Source organism: Camelina sativa, chromosome 1 (assembly GCF_000633955.1).
Source record: "Camelina sativa cultivar DH55 chromosome 1, Cs, whole genome shotgun sequence".
Lineage (NCBI taxonomy): Eukaryota > Viridiplantae > Streptophyta > Magnoliopsida > Brassicales > Brassicaceae > Camelina > Camelina sativa.
In genome coordinates, this window is record NC_025685.1 from 9,301,323 (window position 1) to 9,320,527 (window position 19,205).

A 19,205-nucleotide genomic window follows, 5' to 3' on the forward strand; every position below is an offset into this window, starting at 1 on the left:
TGCTGTAATATACGAACTGTTTTATATATTTAAGGAGTGAGTGAGAGGAACTTATTATTCGAGGCTATTAATTACTTTAAGATGATAAGGGGTTCATCTTGGCGGCCAAAGATCTCTCTTCAAGCTGACCACTTTAATTAGTACTAGCAAATAACACCCGCAGCATTATTCTATCAAAAGCCATGGGAAGAGTCCATGTCTTTTGATTTGTCTGAAGTTTTATCCATCAACTACATTTTCCAAGTGACTATCTCTAGCTCAAACGTTATTAAATCTCTAAGATAAGAGTCTTGCCAAAAAAAAATCTCTAAGACAAGAGTCAAGCTTTTTAATGCATATTTTCACAAGTTTACCTTTTCTTTTATGATAGAAAAGGGGAAAAAAATAAAATATTTTTCAAAAGTTTAGAAATAGGTATATATAAAAAGAAAAATTAGGCCAAGCAAAGTTAGAGAACCCTAGCCGATTAATTTACAATGACTACGATCTCTAATCTTCCAAAGGATTTGGTAGAGAGGAGATACTCTGCTAGAGTTCCGATAACTTGTCTCGGAGCACTGAGATCCACTTGCAAAAGAAAGTATTCCGTGTAAAGCAGAAGCAAAGCATCAGTTTATGGGGTTCATGGTGAAGAGGTATAAGCTTTGTTCACTGAGGTTCGATCTCTTTTACAACAAAGACGGAGAATTCGTGGATCCATCTCTAAAGGAGATAAGTGATAATCGACTTAATCAAGTTAAGATATCTAAAGTTTTTCACTGCCACCGGTTATTATTGATATGCGTGACCAAAAAGGACAACACTAGGCTCGTGGTTTGGAACCCTTATTTGGGTCAAACCAGGTGGATCCAACCCAAAAACAGGTACCAAATATTTGACAGGCTATCGGATACGACAATAAGTCAATAACCGTAAACACAAAGTCTTGAGGTTTTTGGATTATAACGAAATTTCTGTTGAGAAACGATATCTTGAGTACGAAATCTATGATTTGAGCTCTAATTCATGGAGGGTTTTTGATATCACTCCCACCTGGGAGATACAGTTCTTTTATCAACGCTACGCCTCTTTGAAAGGAAACACTTACTTTATTGCCAATGGAAAAGTAGTATACGAAGAGGATGGTGAGTATTCATATGAGCCAGACTGTTTACTATGTTTTGATTTTACAACGGAGAGATTTGGAAAGTGTCTTCCTCTGCCGTTTGTGAACTATCTTTTCGATGTTGGAGCTCTCTCTTCTCTTAGAGACGAGAAACTCGCGGCATTATCTCAGACTCAAGATAGTACAGTGGTGGAGATTTGGGTTACAACTATGATTGAGCCCAATGCAGTGTCGTGGAGATTTTTCTTAGTAGTTGATATGAAGCCATACTGTGGTTTTGATTTTCGCTTTTGCTACGACGGTGGCAGTTTCTTCATTGACGAGGAGAAGAAAGTCGCTGTGGTTATTGATTTTGACACATCTGAAAGGACAAACTACGAGGGCGCAGCTTACATCATTGGAGAGAAAGGGTACGTCAAAAAAGTGCGCCTTGGAGAAGATGTGCCTTACATAAAAGGATCTCACAGATACTATGGTTATTGTTGTCCACTTGTGTGTTGGAGCTCTTATGTTCCAAGTTTAGCACAGATCAACTAAATTATGCAGGATTTATTAAGGAAATTAAGAGAAGAAGAGAAAGCGAACCAACAACAAGCACAAATAACAAAGAAGAAGACCAACTGTATTACTTAATTAATATTTAGCTTATTTATTTTCAGATAAATATTATGATAGCCTATTTTCTTTCTTGAATCTCTTTTCATTCGTTTCTGTTTTGCAGTGTCCTATGTAACAAGACCCACCAATCAATTATTATTTTTCTTGTTCTTATTTAGTTACACATTTTTTTAGCTGATCATAAAAGATACAAAATGTATTCAGCCTTCTTCTGACTCTGTCAAATTCCATCTGACATATCATTTATCTCTCTAATTAAGTGTATAGACAATATGTGTAGATATCGGGATGGGGAGGGTAAGAGTTTTGGTGACGCTGACAGCAACCGGGAGGGTGCATGGTCTTATTCCGAGGCAACGATGCTGGTAAGAAAGAGGATGAATGGTGTAAGGTGTGAAATGGTGGATACCATAGCACTGGAGGTATTGCGAGCAGGTTTGATCTCTGAAAGATTATCCAAACCTAAAATGCTGCTCACTTTCGTTGATGATCCCAATAGGTGAGAATTTTACATACCTCAATGCTTGTTGATTAGGTTTATACAAATTTATTCCTTTAGTTTAATTTGTATGGGATTTGGTGGTGACATGATGGAGCAATGCTTGGAACGTGGAAGATAAAAAAAAAAGGCATACCAGGATTTATTTTGTTATTGCATTATAATTCTTGATTGTTCTGTTGCTTGATTGTCTCACAGACTCGCATTGTAATTAATCATGCATTATCTTGGAGCCTGTTACTTTTAAAGTAGATAATAAGGATTCATCTTGGTGGCTAAAATCGTTTCTTTAAAAAAACACATCTTGGTGGTTAAAATAATGTTGGACTTCAATGGGTGGTTACGAAATTGCATGTTTTTATCATTTTCTCGTGATTATTACCTAATTTGTTTCTAATACGTGTTTAATATGGACCAAAATGGATTAATAAAAGTTGGAGAAATGAAAAGTTGACCTTTTTATTTTTTTGGTGCTACAAAACTTTACGTTTAGTATAGAGATTTATGTCAAATTCAGAATTTTTTTTGAAAGAAAAGACGAGTATTATCTTTGTAAATACTAAATAGTATTAATTCTTAACATATTTTTAACTTTATTGATTGTATATTGAATTATTGGTCATCACATGTATAATCTGATTAGATTAAAAAAAATATATTTATAATGTAATAAATGACAAGAATGATTATATGTAAAACTAATTTATTATATATTATTTATAAATTATAAATAATAAATTCATTGCATAATCATCCATGCACCTTATATACCTCCCATAAATAGTGATATATCGTCTAGCTAGCGCCTTATCTTATTTTATAAAATACTGCATATAACATTTATAAAGATATTAAAATATTTTGGAAGTCATAGTATTCGTTTTATTATTTTGTTAACAAATATTTAATTCTCTCTAAAATAAAATTGGGATATCACAGTTTTAGAGAATGTTTTTAAAACCGGACCAGTAACTGAACCGGGAAAGCTTCTGGGTCATGAGTCAATACGGTTTGATCGGGGTCAACCGGATTCAATTGATTTTGATTATATTTTTATAAATAATAAGGAAGGATATGTTTTCTATTTTTTTTTCAATGATTACAACTATGATATAATTGGTGACACCAAATAAAATATTTCAATAATCATAATTTTTTTTAAATAATAAACTTAAAGTGTAACAAACTAACCATTGCCAATAAAATATTTTAGTAATCATTCTCTTCTATTACGTACACTAGAGAAAAAATGAACACCAAATTGATTACCAAAACATGCACTGATCAAACATCTTTTATTATAAAAATAATTGGTTTCAATAAAATTACTTTAATTTTTAAGATTTGTGGTGTGAGTTGCAGAGAACTCAAACTAAAAGAAAAAAAACTAGTACGAAAAATAAAAAGTTCAATTACAGGAATTTTTATTTTAAGAAATCCTACTACTGCTAAAAATAAAACTAGAAAGGTAATTAATTGCACTCATTTTTACAAAAAAAAGTTAGAATCCGGTTTTATCCGGTTCAATGGTTCACCGGTTTTTGGGTTTTTGGCGGGTTGATATGGTTTTTTACCGGTTCAATTTTCTTTGGGTTTTGATATTAATCCAACCCGGGTATGCTGCCGGTTCGCGGGTTAACGTGGTTCGACCGCCGGTCCGGTCCGGTTTTGAAAACATTGGTTTTAGATTAAAAGAAAGAATTATGTAAGAGTGAATATATGGAATATAAGTGGTTGATTCAAATGATCTACTCGATTTAAAGTTTTGATAAAAGAATCATGTAAGAGTGACATCCATATTTCTATATTCAAATTAAGATTCCAAATCCGTTTCTATTTCTTTGGTGATAGTGATACATATGGTTTGGTTTTTAATCTAGCTTTATGTGTTGGTTTGGTAGATTCAACGTTTCTCTTTCTTTAATATATACGGCATGGTTTTTTAATTCGGAATTAATTAAATCTTGATTAAAATTTTCATTTTAGAATATAGATTTTTTAAAATTGTACAATTTTTGTTGGTTTAATTTTACATGAAAAATTATGGATCCCTTCATCGTGGCTTCTAGGCATATGTGACTTACAACTGAGAATGTTAGTCTGATACTAGCTTATTATTTTTCGCTAGCGATCTTCTATTCATTTGGAGAAATATGCAATGATTATACCTATATGACACATAATGGTAGTATGTACAAACTTGTCATTTTTAATTAACATGTTCAAATTCATGATTTTTTATGCGAACTTGGAGTCTCATGAACCATAAGGAGCCATAAGGGATATTGGCTGGACATGACTGAGTTGGTTGAACAGCCACTATATTATATCAGGTTTTAGTGACACACATCTATTTACTTCATGGGAACTAAGTGGTCACTTCCTAGTACATTACCTGGCTCATCTGTAGAAATTCGAGAGCGCATCCACCTGGAATTGGCTGAGCCACACCATTGAAGTTGAAATTCACGTTCATCTCATCAACAAGTCAGATTGTGATTAGTCAAAAACAGTTGCCGGTGAATCTGAGTCGCATGAACAGTATTGTCGATGTTTTCCTCGTTTAGTTTATTAGTAGATTTTATCTGATAATGGGTCAATCGCTAGTCATGAGCCTTTCAAATCATACTATGAATTTGTTATTTCTCATTCCTTAGTTTTTAACAAATTAAGTAACCCACCTAAAAAATGGTAAAAAAAAAGGAGACTCACCCATATCTCCAACCAATTTTTTTTTTTTTTTTTTGTCGACCATATCTCCAACCAAATTATTATATAAGAAAATCATTAGCCAGCCAACTCAATTTTTTTTAAAAATGTATAAAGCTGAAATACAAGTCGCTTTTGACGCAGCTAATTGTGATTTTTATTTACTCAAAACAAGTAAACGGTGAGCATGCAGAATGAGTTAGTCGATTCATTGGTGCATAGCCAATTTCAGGTTAAGTTCAATTTACACAAGTAAAATAAATGAGCTGTCGTTTCTATCTCGATCGTGTATAGGCCTGGTTGGTTCAGCTGCAAGAAAAATAGAAAATGAAGAATAAATGGGTTTAAATGTTGTATTTACATCAAAAAAAAGTTATCGCTTTTGGCTGTAAAAGTTGGAATAGTTTGACATCTAAAATGCCAATGACATTTTAGTGAACTGATTGAATTTGTTAAATAATATAGGATGTATCCAAATGTTTAAATTGGTTATCAACTTCTTATAACTACGCCTATCAATATAGGCTATATAGCACTAGCTGAGTTCTCAAAGTGATTTATAGTTTTGTTACATGTCAAGCTCTATTGATATTCAAATTTTATATAAATAAATAAATTATTTCTTTTTAACACATAATTTAAATAGAATTAAAGTTAAGACTACAATATAATATATTAAGATGTTTTTATTAATATAACATGGTGAAACTTTTACTTCTTTTCTTGAATAGATTTAAAAATAATAATAATAATAATAATAATATTATTATTATTATTATTATTATTATTATTATTATTATTATTATTATTATTGTTATTGTTATTATTATTATTATTATTATTATTATTATTTTCTTTTTTGATAGGGTTATGAAGTATGAACTTTTGTTTTATATATTAACAAATTTAGACTTTACATATTTATTTTTTTAGTTAGTACAGTATATGAACATTTATTTCCAATTTTCCATATTATAATGACGTCTCTATAACCCTATAAAACTACTAACACTCTATACTTAGTATAGATTGTTGAACAAAAAAAAGAAAATACTTAGTATAGATTATGCATAAACTATGGTTTGATATTATATTTTGACATATGACCGCTTATACATTTTGGTTCAATCTTGCATTGATTCATTCTATGGTTTGCAGAATTTTGCGTGAGGTTTTTGTAGTTTATTTGATGGTTTATTGGATGGTCTGATAATCTAATTATCGTAATTGTTGATATTGTTGATGGTTGCATTTACATATACTAAATCATTAGTAGCCTGAATTTTACTCTTGTGTTATTAGTGTGTAAGGTTAAGGCTATACGTTTGTATAGCCGTTATACTGACATTTATTTTTGTTGATGATTAAGATATTTCTGAAAATAGTTTTAGTTTAATGAGCTTCTTGTAAGTTATTTATATACGTAAAAATAATCATAACGATTTCTTAGTTAGTAGTGATTTATAAAAAGACAACAAGTAGTTACGTTGTATCATCCACCAAGTAGAACTACGTACGTAATTATATGTATTGAATATACTTACTTTTCTTTATCAAAATATATATATATATATATATATGTATTGAATAATGCGATGAGAAGATTTTTTTTTTTCTGCAAAAAAAGTCATGAACTTGAAAATGTATCGGATCATATAAGATAGCATGTGATAGATTTTATGGTATAACAATGGTTTGTTTTGTACATCATGACTCCATATGATGTGAGCAAAATAGAGTGGATGTTTATTGTAGAAAAAAAAAACATGTCTTTTATTTATATAATTAAGATCAGATGATGAAACAGCCGGTTCTTTCATTAGTCAGCTAGTTGAATATTTTTGTTATCATTATTATACTCTGCCAGATTAGTCTGTCAAATCATCTTCGGCTCACAAAACGTCATTGCTCCTTGTATGCGTTCTTAATAAAAACGACCACAAGTGTTAGCTAGAGAAGCCTAATAATAGTGACAGGATTATTGATGTAAATACATAGTAGTATTGTCTTTAAACATTTAACGTCAATTTTAATAATAAAAATAACTACCACGAACCCATTAATTAATAAAGGGCGAGTCAAACCCAAAAAAAACAAATGAAAAATGAGCGAATCGAAACCGTCCATATTCGTAAAGTACACGAGGGTACAACTGTCATTTAAATAACATTCATGTATTCATTCATTCATTCATTGAATCGTTTTCGCCTTTCCAGCGTTCCTTCTTCTTCTTTCTGACTCTCTTACCAAAATTTTATCAATCTCTCTCTGTCTCGCTGCGTCTTTTCGCCGGAAAAAGGTCATAACTTTCGCTTGAATTCGTCGGAACCTACGAGCGCGCTAGGCTGTTTGATCTGAAGAAATCACGGAGGAACGAAAAAAAAAAAAAGGGAGCTTTTTTGCTGAGGCGGTTTGATTTTGTATCTGTAGTTATAGAAAGGAACCGTTTGCGTTGAAATGGAGCCTTATAGGGTTATTCTGATCGGTGGTTGATGCTTTTTCATTCGCATTTTCGTGCCAATCTGATTGTAAATTGCTTTCTCGTCGGAAAGGCGCTTGCTTTTTGTTAGTAATTTTATCTCGATTTCTCTTAAAGAGACACAGAGAGAGGGAGAAGAGGTTGTGTATAGATATTTGGAATGGGTAGGTTTTTGGTGACGTTGGCAGCAGCTACGGCTGTGGTGGCTTGTTCGGTGGCCACAATGGTGGTGAGAAGGAGGATGAAAGGGAGGAGGAAGTGGAGGAAGGTGGTGGGGATACTTAAGGATTTGGAGGAAGCGTGTGAGACTCCCTTGGGAAGGTTGAGGCAGATGGTGGACGCTATAGCTGTGGAGATGCAAGCTGGTTTGGTTTCTGAAGGAGGGTCCAAGCTTAAAATGTTGCTCACTTTTGTTGATGATCTTCCCAATGGGTGAGATTTTTTACATATCCCCAATGCTTGTTGATTAGGGCTTTTAGAAGAGTTTCCTATTAGTTTTTATAGGATTTGGTGACATGATGGTGCAAATGTCTGTAAATTTGCTTGTTAGTTGTGTGAAATTGGATGTTCTTGGTTGTGTGATTGTCATAATGTAAGCCTCTTGTTGTAATGTACGAACCCTTTTATTGCAGGTGCGAGAGGGGAACTTATTATGCACTTCATCTTGGAGGCTCTTACTTTAGGATAATAAGGGTTCATCTGGGTGGCCAAAGATCTACTCTTGAAGTTCAAGATATTGAACGACATTCCATACCAACAACGTTGATGAATAGCACCAGCGAGGTGTTCTTCAACATTCTTCTAATCCAAACTCGGTTGCTATAATCCGACTGATTAAAACGCTCACATGGTTATTTCTTACTTGATTTGCAGGTTCTCTTCGACTTTCTCGCATCATCTTTGCAGATGTTTATTGAAAAAGAAGGAAACATGTTCAATTTAGCACAACCTGTGAAAAGGGAACTTGCATTTACTTTTTCTTTCCCAGTCAAGCAAACATCTCTCTCTTCAGGAGTTCTAATTAAGTGGACCAAAGGTTTTGCAATTAGTGAAATGGTTAGTTTAGTTTCTCTGCAACCTTTTTACCTGTCTGCCTGAGTTTTAGATTACATCTAAAGCTGCATTATATAATCTTAAAACCTATGATGAAACCACTCTTTTTCTGGGTTAATAGTTGGGATCAACTCAGATGTATAATCATCAGCTTGTATATGATTATCTTACATAACAATGTGATTCATCTTCTAGCATTTGGAGCTAAGTTTGGGAAATGTAATCAACATTGCTGCATCAAGTTCATGACACGTTTATCTTACTAATGTAGGCTGGGGAAGACATTGCTGAATGTCTACAAGGAGCGTTGAACAAGAGAGGGCTAGATATTCGTGTTGCAGCTCTTGTAAGTCCTTTACAAATGCAACCGAAAATGTACTTGGGAACCTGCTGTTGCAATTCCTTTGAAGCTTTACATACCGTCACAAAATTTTGAACAGTCATAGACTATCTTTCTCTTAAAAGCCTCATGATATCATGTGTGGTGTTGATATTAGTTTCATTGTTTGAGCAGGTGAATGATACTGTTGGGGCTCTATCATTTGGACATTTTCACGACCCAGATACAATTGCCGCTGTTGTCTTTGGAACAGGTAGTAATGCTTGTTACCTTGAACGAACTGATGCCATAATCAAGTGTCAAAACCCGCGCACAACTTCTGGAAGCATGGTAATAAGAATTGCTACATATTTCATCTTGAGAAACCTACCACTAATATTTAGATTCTTGAAGATTCAATACAAAAGAGGTGTACCCTATAAAGATTCGATCTTCCCTTTGTAATGCTTTGTTCTTCTGTGCTAGGTGGTCAATATGGAGTGGGGAAACTTTTGGTCATCCCGTCTGCCAAGAACATCATATGATATTGAGTTGGATGCAGAGAGTATGAATTCAAATGACATGGTAATATTATGCTAAATTCCCATTCTTTTGTTTTCTTTTTTCCTGTTTTCAAGGTTTATTATCAGGTAATCAATTGGTTGGTATTGTTTATAGGGATTTGAGAAGATGATAGGAGGGATGTATCTTGGCGACATTGTCCGCAGAGTAATTCTCCGCATGTCACAAGAGTCCGATATCTTTGGACCTATCTCATCCATTTTATCGACACCTTTCATTCTAAGGTACATTTCCTTTGTGTCTTATGTCTGTATACCTTTCTAGATGAGATAACAACTGCCAAATTTTTACTTCGTTTCCTATTGTAGAAATTCTAAAAAACTCCACTAAAAGTAGCTATTAGTTGTATTTTGTGTTAAATCTAATCTTACTCCATTCACAGAACAAATTCTGTCTCAGCAATGCATGAAGATGACACACCCGAGTTACTAGAAGTAGCAAGAATCTTGAAAGATTTAGGGGTAAGCAAACAAGAATATTGTGATGCAAAGTATAGTTCTGTTTCACAATCGTTCAACATAATGATGGCTGATATCTTTGATCCCATGGCGCGTTCTCTTGTTCATAACAACAGGTATCAGAGGTACCATTGAAGGTGAGGAAACTTGTAGTAAAGATATGTGATGTGGTGACACGTAGAGCGGCCAGGCTAGCAGCAGCAGGAATTGCAGGAATCTTGAAGAAGGTAGGGAGAGATGGGAGCGGAGGAGGAAGGAGAAGCGATAAGCAGATAATGAGAAGAACAGTGGTGGCAGTAGAAGGAGGTCTGTATTTGAATTACAGGATGTTCAGAGAATACATGGACGAAGCTCTGAGAGATGTATTGGGAGAAGATGTAGCTCAACACGTAGTGGTTAAGGCCATGGAAGATGGTTCCAGCATTGGCTCTGCATTGCTATTGGCTTCGTCACAAAGTGTTCAAACCATACAGTCCGTATGAATTGTTTGTGTAGATTTAGATTGTATAGTCAATTTGACTTAGATGCATGTAGATTTGTGTAAATATTTGTAGAAATTTCTATTTATCTCTGCCTTTAATTGTGTAAATAAGTTACGGTATCTCACTCTAGTAAATAAGTTAAAGTTACAAGTCGTGACGGAGGAAACAAATGAAACCATACTGTTTAGGTAACAAAACTACAAAAGCCCCAATTCATTACATGAATGATCCGAAGAAAAGCAAAAATTTCTTTTTAAGTAAAACGCGAGTAAGAAACGCGAGATGGAAAAAAAAAAAAAAACTACTGTTTCAGAGGCTAAACATTGTTACAGCGCAAAAAAGAAGCTAAGGAAAAGGTGGTGAGTGATGAAATGCGAACAACAACACACTAAAGATACGGCAAGACTGACAAAGAGGAGATGAACTTTGATTTACTCTTCGCCTTGGCTCTCATCCTTCACCAGTTTGATCATGTCGTCAATTCGCAGAATTGTTATGGCTGCCTCTGTTGCGAACTGGTCACAAAAACAAAAGGTCCTTTAATACTCTAAAAAGAGATCACTTGCTTTTATAAAATATCTAGTTTATGTGAAAAGTAAGCCGAGTGCTTCACCTGGATAATTTTCACTTTGCTCATAGCCGGTTCGATAACTCCTGCTTCCAAATTGTTACGGATGGTTCCGTTTACGAGGTCAAGACCCATGCTGCATTTGCGATTTACCAACATAAAACCAATAAGAACAAACATTTTCAAACGAAACCTCAAGGGGAAGAGACACAAACTGCTCAGCAATAATATGGCTTATTGCCTTGAATAGTGCTTCTTATCAGCCTTTGTTTGTGCGGTGTGGTGGTACGCTCTTAGTTTAGCTACCAACTCAGTTGCATCCTTAGCCGCATTTACTGCAAGAACCTTTGGACAGAACAGTAATAGTTAGATAATAAGTCAAGAACAAAGGACAGATTTTTTTATTGAAGGTTGTCGGTCGCACCTTTGGAATAATCAGTAGAGCATCAGCAAATTCAGCAATTGCTAATTGTTCGCGAGAGCCCAGGGTTGTAGCAAGGTGCTCCAAATACACAGACAGTGCTGATTCAACTGCGCCTCCACCCGCAACCACCTGTTTGAGAAGAAACAGTCTTGAGTAAAACAAGAAATGTAAAATTTATTGCTAAAAGCAAGGAATATTTCTAACAGGAAGCAAAACGATGTTACCGTGTTGGACTCAAGGGTCCTCTTGACAATACATAAAGAGTCGTGCAGTGCTCTCTCCATCTCATCAAGCATGTAGTCATTTGCACCTCTTAAGATCAACGAAACCTTACAGAAAAAAAGGTTATTAAGTCATGACAAAGCTAGACTAAACTCTGTAATAATGTCTATAACTTTAAATATAATATATTTAAGAAAGATTTTGTGTGATATAGAACTGTCAACAATTAAGCAATAATTTAAAGCAGAGAGCAAATGGCATACCGCACTGCTTGTTTTGGTTCCTTTTATCAATATAACATCATCATCTGCGATTCTCTCTTCCACAACCTCGTCAGCAGATCCAAGGTGTGCTGGATCAAATGTTTCTTCTCCCTCCATGTCAGCAAAAGTGGTGACCTAAAACAAATAAAAAATATATTAGTCAAATGTTTGGCAACTTGGTTCTAATTCTAATGCTTTTAGTATTCAAAAGGCATATCTAAAAAGTACCAGGGTTGCTCCTGTAGCCTTCGCAACATGGCGCATGTCTTCTTTGCGCACACGCCTAACAGCAATAGCTCCTGCCTCTACAAAATACTGAAATAAAAGCAGAAGAAATAGGAATCCATGTAAATAATTTCTAAGAATCAGACACAAAGGCATGTTATACTTGAAAACTGAGTTATGTGCAAGGTGAAAGAGAAAATTTGGACTTCAAACTCACTTTAAGTGCCATGTCGTCTATACCCTTCGTGGTCAGAATTACATTTGCTCCAGCTTTAAGAAGTTTCTCTATTCGCTCTTTCGTCATGTCAGCTTCTCTGTTAAAACAAATATTCAGCAACATGTTTAAAAAACTCTGTATGGAACATGGATCAAATCAGCAGTAGAAATTTACAATAGAGCCAATATATTAAGCTTTCTCTATCCCGTACACCCTGTTATCTGAGGAAATGGAAATACTTCTTCACGTAAGCACCAAGATATCAAACTACCTTTGACGGATTTTTTCAAGCTCTCGTGGGTCGTTAACAACAACTTGGACACCTAACTGCATTTTCGTCTTCTGAAGATTGAAGTCAAGGCAAGCAATCTTTGCTGGGGACACCCGTAATGGCATCCCTTGGGCAGCACGACCAGTATTGAGTGCATATCCATTCAACAAATAGCTGTCTCTTGCACTTTGTCCATGAGCTTTCAGAATATTAATTCCCTGAAACGTGGTAAGCAGAAGTGTCTGAGCATACAAGCACCATCTTCACCAAAGATATTATGTTTGAAATTTTTACAGAGGAGCAGATACAGACCTTGATAGGGTATTTTATCTCTCCCCGTTGATTTGTCATCTTTACTGACAGAACGGCTTCCACAACCTTAAGAAAAGTCATCATAACAGTTCAGCCACATGCAATGATCAGAGTAATATTTCAAGAAAATATCAAAAGACTCCAGACCTTAAAAGGATATCCTAGAACGGACTTAAGTAGAAAAAGTGTCCCCAGACGAAACAGAGACTGGACACATAAGAATAAATAACCAGCAAGGAGAACTAGAGGCATACCAAATTAGCAAAGAAGTCGCTGTCTCCAGAGATCAATTTGGAGGACATGCTGGTCTTAGCACAGTTTATCAATGGAACTTTTCCAAGCTTTTCAACCTATAGTAAAGCAGAAAATAAAAAATTAACTGAAGGAGGAGAGAGAGCCACATCAGAGAGAACTTAAATATGCCAACGAAAAAAAATGTATGAAGAGGGACCTTATAGATTTGAACACAAATTAAAGTTTCTTCAAATGCTATATACTCATTCAAAGAGAAGATGCATGCGGAAAGAGGCCAGAATGTAGACCATCATAACAGGACTAACCTTCGTTACTAGCTTCTCTTCTATGTATTTGCAAGATTCTCTCATCGCTAGCTGTCAACAGTAACAGAGAATAAGAACACACAGGAAACAATTCTGAAATGCAGGTCACAACATAAGAAATACAGCATACCCTGTATCCACTGATAATTGATGTTGGATGTATTTTGTTCCTGACCAAATCATTTGCCCTCTGCAGATAAATGCATATGACCATTAATCATCAAGTGGAAAATCTTCAACACTCTAGGAAGACAAACAACATAACGAAAGAAAACAGTAATCAAACAAACCTTGAGCAACTCAGCAGCTACAATAACAACGGATGTAGTCCCATCACCAACTTCTCTGTCCTGGAGTTCAGCTAACTCAACAAGAACCTGTCACAACAAAAGAAGACAGCGTCGGAGTAACTAATAATTCACAATAACTCTTTTAAACACACACATAAATGCGGAACCGATGATATGAATATGCGCATAACCATCAAAAAATGCATCAATTACCTTAGCAGCAGGGTGTTCGACCTCTAACATCCTAAGAATAGTAGCACCATCATTTGTAATGGTCACATCACCAATATCATCCACCAACATCTGAAAAAAAACAAGATGAAACACGATTGAACAAACTAGGAAAGTAAAACAAACAAAGGCTAGCAGAGTACATATAACACAGATGCAAATCAGAAACCAATAAATTCAACAAAGAGTCACAAAGTAGTCGAATAGGGGAATGAGAGTACAAACCTTGTCGAGTCCGACGGGACCAAGTGAGGTCTTAACTATATTCGAAACAGCTTGACAAGCCATCACTGCAAATAGAGTCATCAAATCCGAGTTAAACACCACTCACAAAAAAAAAAAAAAAAACATCCAAAATAAGAGATTCAAAACAAACCCTAGCTTAGAGATCGAACACGAACAAAAACAGAACAGATCAGGTGCGGGGAAATGAGAAATAGACGAAAGAGGGAGCGATAGAGAGAAAGCAGTACCGTTCTGAGTACGAACATCTTGGCCGGATTGTCTATCGCCGGAAATATCCGGATTTTGAGCGGAGATCGACATTATTAGGTTAGAAGATGAAAACTAGAGGAGACGCAAAAGGCCTCCAGATCGGAGATCTAAGCTCTAAAGGGAAGTGCAGTGAGAGATTTATTCGTCTTTACAAAACACTGAAGCAATGAAAAATGCTTCTCAAAAGTTAGATAGAGTGGGACTCTCCGGCGGGTTTTTAACCCTCAAGGTTTCTGGGATGTACTGCCAGGGCATGAATGAAACGTCGACGTTTTCAGAACTATAGTTGGGCCGGAAAGAAGATATTTTCTAAGGCCCATGTTATGATATTCCGTCAATCACGAATTATGGGCTTTATGATTTGAACAAGAGGAAGGTCATCGTCATCGTCTCCGCTCCCTCCTCATCCGCATGATTCAACTTCTCCGGACCCAACAATTTCATGATTTTAACGCGATTTATCTAACAGCTTTGTTTTGTTTGGTTGGTTGGTATTGTCGCGATATATCATCATGTTCCTATCTCTTGGGAACTTCGGTTTCTCGGTTTTCTTATAAAGTTGAGATGCTTATTTTTTTAATGAAAATTTCTGATACTTTTACAATATTTTCAGAGCTACTACAAACTTCTCAAATCTAAGTTACTTTAACTTCATTAAATAATAGAGTTTTTTTTTATCTGCTCTGAAAGGTTGATACTGGTGGTGATTGTGTAACTGTGTGATAAGAGGGTTTTGATTGCTAATCTTGGCTCACACTGAGAATATAAAAAGTTGAGAATGACATGATCCAGGACTGTTGTGATTTAAAACAGTTACAGAGTCTTTTTGAGAATTATGCGTTTAAAGGCTTGTAGAGCTTCTCCACCATCTTCCTATACCCTGTTACATTAGCATACAACCAAAAAGAAGAAAAAAAAAAAAAGACATAAGGAGAAGAACACCTTCATTGAATCAAAATGGTAAAACCAGAGATGCTGTAATCTGAATGCAAAGTTACCTTCTTGATTGCTCCAAAGCTGAGCTGCTTGACTGTTCAACGGTGAGCTGATGTTCGGTTCTGATCAAATTCCATTTCCAACAAAAAGACACGAAAACCAAGTATTGGATATCAAACCAACAGATAGATTCATAAGAAACCATAGACAGTTATAATATCAGCTATAGAGTTTATAGTTTACCTCCAAGAAGGCTCTGAATTGAGAGTAATATCGTCCTCACATCATAAGCAGAAGACCATTTATCCTGCAAACAAATTGAAACAGATACTGTTAAAGTACTGCTTCTCTGATGTGTTGTTATAGCTTTAGATCCATGCGATTAACAGTAACACAGAAATGGACAGGAGCGAATGATTGTTATGTACCTGAAGAATGTCCAAGCAAATATTGCCATAGAGATCCACATTGGGGTGGAAGCAACACGTCTCAAACTTCACTTTGGGAGCTTTAAAAGGATAATCGTTTGAGAAAGAGAGCGAAAGTCTGTACTCAGTTCCTTCAAACACAGTGTCTTTACTCCCTGTGATGGTTCCTTTCCAGCAGAATATGTTGTCTTCCTCTGGAAAAGCCGATATCCCAGGATCACCTCCCATCTGCAAAACATAAAACCCAAAAGCCATATATAAGCATCTAAACTATATCCACAGACAGGTTCAGTTCTGATTCTTTACATAGACGAAAGGAAAGGAGTGATAGCTTACCATCAAACCCATTAGTTCAGACTGCAGCCTGCATTTAAAGACGAACAAAGGATTAGTAAATCATTGAATTTGATTTGAGCGAGAAGAGATCTGAATCAGAACCAAAGAAGAGGAAAACCATAGTGAAATGTGATCAGCAGTACATATAAATCCCGATGCATCAAACTCTAAGAGGAATTATAGCAAACAGTTGGTGGGCAATAAAAGAACCCATATATTTCACAAGAGAACAAAGAGAAGTCACAATCAGTTTTTTTTTTTTTTGGATCCATCGTTTTGTCTAAAAATGATCTAGCAACATGTAGACCACAAGAAATAGATATGGGTAGAGTCAAATCCTAATCTAATCTAACTAATGAAATCAACAAAACAATCTAAGAAGCGATTCCAATCGTAAAGAGGCTATAAAGACTATTACAAATTCCACGATGCGAATAATTCCAAGATCGGGGGAACAAAGAAGTAGAAAAGAAAGAACCTTTTGAGAACGGATTGGCTATCGACGGTCTTAGTCGGAGGAGCAGGTTGCTTTGATCCGGTGGCTACCGGCGTAGTCGCCGCCGGAGTATTTCCTGTGTACCCATTTACCGTCGCCATCCTTTTTTTCGCCTCTGCTTGTTGAAAACCCAACAATCGAAGTCGAAATTTCTGAAATTAAAATGCTGTCGCTCGAGAAGGTACAGATTCACGAAGTATCTAAATTGAAGAAGAAGGAGAAGAGAGATAGAGAGATAGAGATAGAGTTCTTCTTCTCTTCTTTAACAGAGAGAGAGAGAGAGACGTGGGTCTGGGTTATAAAACGTGTACGACACAAGAAACGACGTCGTTGTTAAAAGCAATAAAAGGAAATTATCTTTCCGAACGTTGTAACTTGGATATAGCGAGCGGCTCTTTTGGTGCATTTGAATTGAAAAGTTCACCTAACTTATGTAACGGCTACTTCTTCTTTCTTTCCATTCATCAACTTTGTTATACGAAAACAAGTAAATAGGGTTTTGTTTGTTTCGATAAAGGACACTTTACCATGGCATTTTCCTTGGGATAAGAAAATTAGTTGATGTAATCATGTTTTGTAAGATCGATCATCCATCATAATTCACACATCACAAAAGTAATGAAGGTGATGTTGAGATAAAAGGCTCCACTTGTGTGGGTCTAGAAACCAATTGTGATGATGCCTCTATATATATGCCTAATTATTAATGTGTTTAAGTCATGTAAAATGCACAATAGATTCAGAGATTCATGAGATATACAAGAAAGAGGGTTTGTTGAGAGCAAAAGAAAAATCAAGATCTTGTCACAATTGGATTCATTAAAAGGGAACAGTATCTCTGAAATCAATCCCAAAGTTAACGAGAGACACATTTCTATAGATACATGATAACTTCCCTAACTTTTCAACTATTGAGAAACATCACACTACAAAGCCATCAGAGATGACTTACACAAGATAAGGGAGGGAGACGTACATACGGTACCGATCATTAATAGAGCTTAATCACTTTAGAGACTCTTTCAAAGAACACAGGACACATACTTGTGCTGAACATTATAACCTCTCTCATCCATTCTGGTACCACTCTTTGGAGTGTTCCGAGCGATGCAACCTTGTAAAGCCACTCAGGTTCTTCAGCAGATGAGATCTTCACAAAAGTTAGGCTGAAGGATAAACCTGTTATGGTCAAAAAATCAGGGAGAACAAAAATCAGCATCGGTGCTTTTACGGTGGTTGATGATCTCAAATAAGTTGGATGGTCCATCTTTTGAATCAAAGGTAAATAGGTCTTGCATGAAAACAACCCGGAGAAAGATACAGTGGATATAACTTTACGCAACAGATAAATTACCGGTTGTTGGGTGCAACAGATGAATTACGTCTTCGCCTCCATTATTACTAGTTGATAATTCCATTCCTAGCAAATGTTCACCAAGAGCTTGAAATATACAACGAGCAGAATTACTTGATCCATCATGGGTTGTTCTGCAGCATTGTGGCTGAGGAACCAAGAGAGATTCCTTGTAACAAAAACAAGAATAAATATTTAATACAGATAAACTTTATGATCCACGGGGTTAGTGAAACAAGATGTGCAACATTGAGCTCAGAACTGAAAAGATAAGAGGCGATTTGTTTTACCTTTGGTTTATGATGTTTGCTACTGTGAGGTGATATCATGTCCGTTTCCTCCACCACATCTTCTGACAGTCTGCTACGTTTTCTCATGCTTCTTGTTGTAACTCGAGCAGTTTCAGGTGTTACTGTCTCTTGTTTTTTTCCACTTTGATCTTCGAAGTTGCGAGGATGCCCCTCTTGAATCTGCTCTTTTAGCTTGACAACTTCTTCAGTAAGTGCTTTATCTGTAAAAAAAAAAAAAAAAAACTCGACTCTTTTTAAGTACAAGTTCAAAAATTACTCAACACCGAAAGAACAACAAAGATTATATCGTAGATGGTGTTATAAACAAATCTAAGCACTTCACATTATTCTCAGCCAAAATCCTTTAAAAAAAACTTCATATATCATGTCCTATGAAAATGCTACATTCAACTTAACATTGCTTCGTCTTACTCTTTTGTTCTTCTCTCTTGAGATTACGATTAAGATTTTGATTCTCCAGACACTTGTCGTCCCTGTCAGATCTGTGAAACAAGATTGCTATAATTACATTTGCAAGGCATCCTCCAACTTCTCTAAAGATAAAACCACATCAACTTAGGATAAAAATGAACACGGTAATATAATAATGATGTAGTACATGCCTGATTGAATCCAATTCAGTCCTCATGTTCTCAACTCTCTCCAGCAAATCCTTTTTTTCACTTTTCAAATGCTCCATCAAATCCTCCGAAGCTGCACACAAAAGGACAGAGACACTAAGAATTCAAGAAACCCCAATTATTGTAAATTCGAAATTGCGAATTCCGAAAATCTAACCTAACAAAGAGAGAAATGCTCAAATCTCAAAAATGAAAACAATTAGAGGAATTAAAATAAAATTAAAAGTAGAGACGAAATTGGTACCTGCAACAAAGTTGAGGAACTTCTCTTCAATTTCCTTATTAACTGCTTCGAATTCGGAAATTTCCTTCTTCTGAAAAAAAAAAAAAAAAAAAAAAAAA

General features: G+C 35.5%; 4 protein-coding genes and 1 pseudogene across 6 annotated transcripts in view; 2 read left to right on the forward strand and 3 right to left on the reverse strand.

The window, feature by feature from the left end:
* LOC109133492 lies at nucleotides 477-1,642 on the forward strand (annotated as a pseudogene).
* Nucleotides 7,135-10,605, forward strand: LOC104784979 (hexokinase-4-like). The gene is made up of 9 exons (XM_010510095.2): nucleotides 7,135-7,842; nucleotides 8,043-8,193; nucleotides 8,284-8,466; nucleotides 8,735-8,809; nucleotides 8,978-9,133; nucleotides 9,269-9,367; nucleotides 9,461-9,588; nucleotides 9,747-9,825; nucleotides 9,939-10,605. The coding sequence occupies exons 1-9, from the start codon at nucleotides 7,571-7,573 to the stop codon at nucleotides 10,302-10,304; spliced, it is 1,509 nt and encodes a 502-aa protein (XP_010508397.1). The 5' UTR covers nucleotides 7,135-7,570; the 3' UTR covers nucleotides 10,305-10,605.
* LOC104784968 (T-complex protein 1 subunit alpha) lies at nucleotides 10,467-14,593 on the reverse strand. The gene is made up of 17 exons (XM_010510083.2): nucleotides 14,361-14,593; nucleotides 14,113-14,177; nucleotides 13,870-13,959; nucleotides 13,657-13,743; nucleotides 13,497-13,556; nucleotides 13,367-13,417; nucleotides 13,061-13,156; nucleotides 12,807-12,872; nucleotides 12,495-12,712; nucleotides 12,224-12,320; nucleotides 12,010-12,096; nucleotides 11,782-11,916; nucleotides 11,521-11,625; nucleotides 11,297-11,425; nucleotides 11,114-11,217; nucleotides 10,918-11,008; nucleotides 10,467-10,819 (listed from the first exon to the last, which is right to left on the reverse strand). The coding sequence occupies exons 1-17, from the start codon at nucleotides 14,431-14,433 to the stop codon at nucleotides 10,736-10,738; spliced, it is 1,638 nt and encodes a 545-aa protein (XP_010508385.1). The 5' UTR covers nucleotides 14,434-14,593; the 3' UTR covers nucleotides 10,467-10,735.
* On the reverse strand, nucleotides 15,078-16,902 carry LOC104784989 (ubiquitin-conjugating enzyme E2 19). Of its 2 annotated transcripts, none has more exons than XM_010510105.1 (6): nucleotides 16,561-16,902; nucleotides 16,083-16,110; nucleotides 15,747-15,974; nucleotides 15,562-15,625; nucleotides 15,381-15,440; nucleotides 15,078-15,262 (listed from the first exon to the last, which is right to left on the reverse strand). In XM_010510105.1, the coding sequence occupies exons 1-6, from the start codon at nucleotides 16,677-16,679 to the stop codon at nucleotides 15,216-15,218; spliced, it is 546 nt and encodes a 181-aa protein (XP_010508407.1). In that variant the 5' UTR covers nucleotides 16,680-16,902; the 3' UTR covers nucleotides 15,078-15,215. The 2 variants fall into 2 exon arrangements, with proteins under 2 accessions (XP_010508407.1, XP_010508412.1); XM_010510110.1 differs by lacking the exon at nucleotides 16,561-16,902 and adding an exon at nucleotides 16,201-16,266.
* The window catches only part of LOC104785025, a 2,409-nt gene continuing 569 nt past the window's right edge, over nucleotides 17,366-19,205 (reverse strand). For both annotated transcript variants that reach the window (XM_010510157.2, XM_010510149.2), the window contains exons 3-8: nucleotides 19,108-19,177; nucleotides 18,846-18,936; nucleotides 18,655-18,725; nucleotides 18,223-18,443; nucleotides 17,933-18,101; nucleotides 17,366-17,757 (exon numbers count right to left, since the gene is read on the reverse strand). In XM_010510157.2, coding sequence (XP_010508459.1) covers nucleotides 17,570-17,757; nucleotides 17,933-18,101; nucleotides 18,223-18,443; nucleotides 18,655-18,725; nucleotides 18,846-18,936; nucleotides 19,108-19,177 — 810 coding nt within the window. In that variant the 3' untranslated portion in view covers nucleotides 17,366-17,569. The remainder of the gene's footprint in view (nucleotides 17,758-17,932; nucleotides 18,102-18,222; nucleotides 18,444-18,654; nucleotides 18,726-18,845; nucleotides 18,937-19,107; nucleotides 19,178-19,205) is intronic.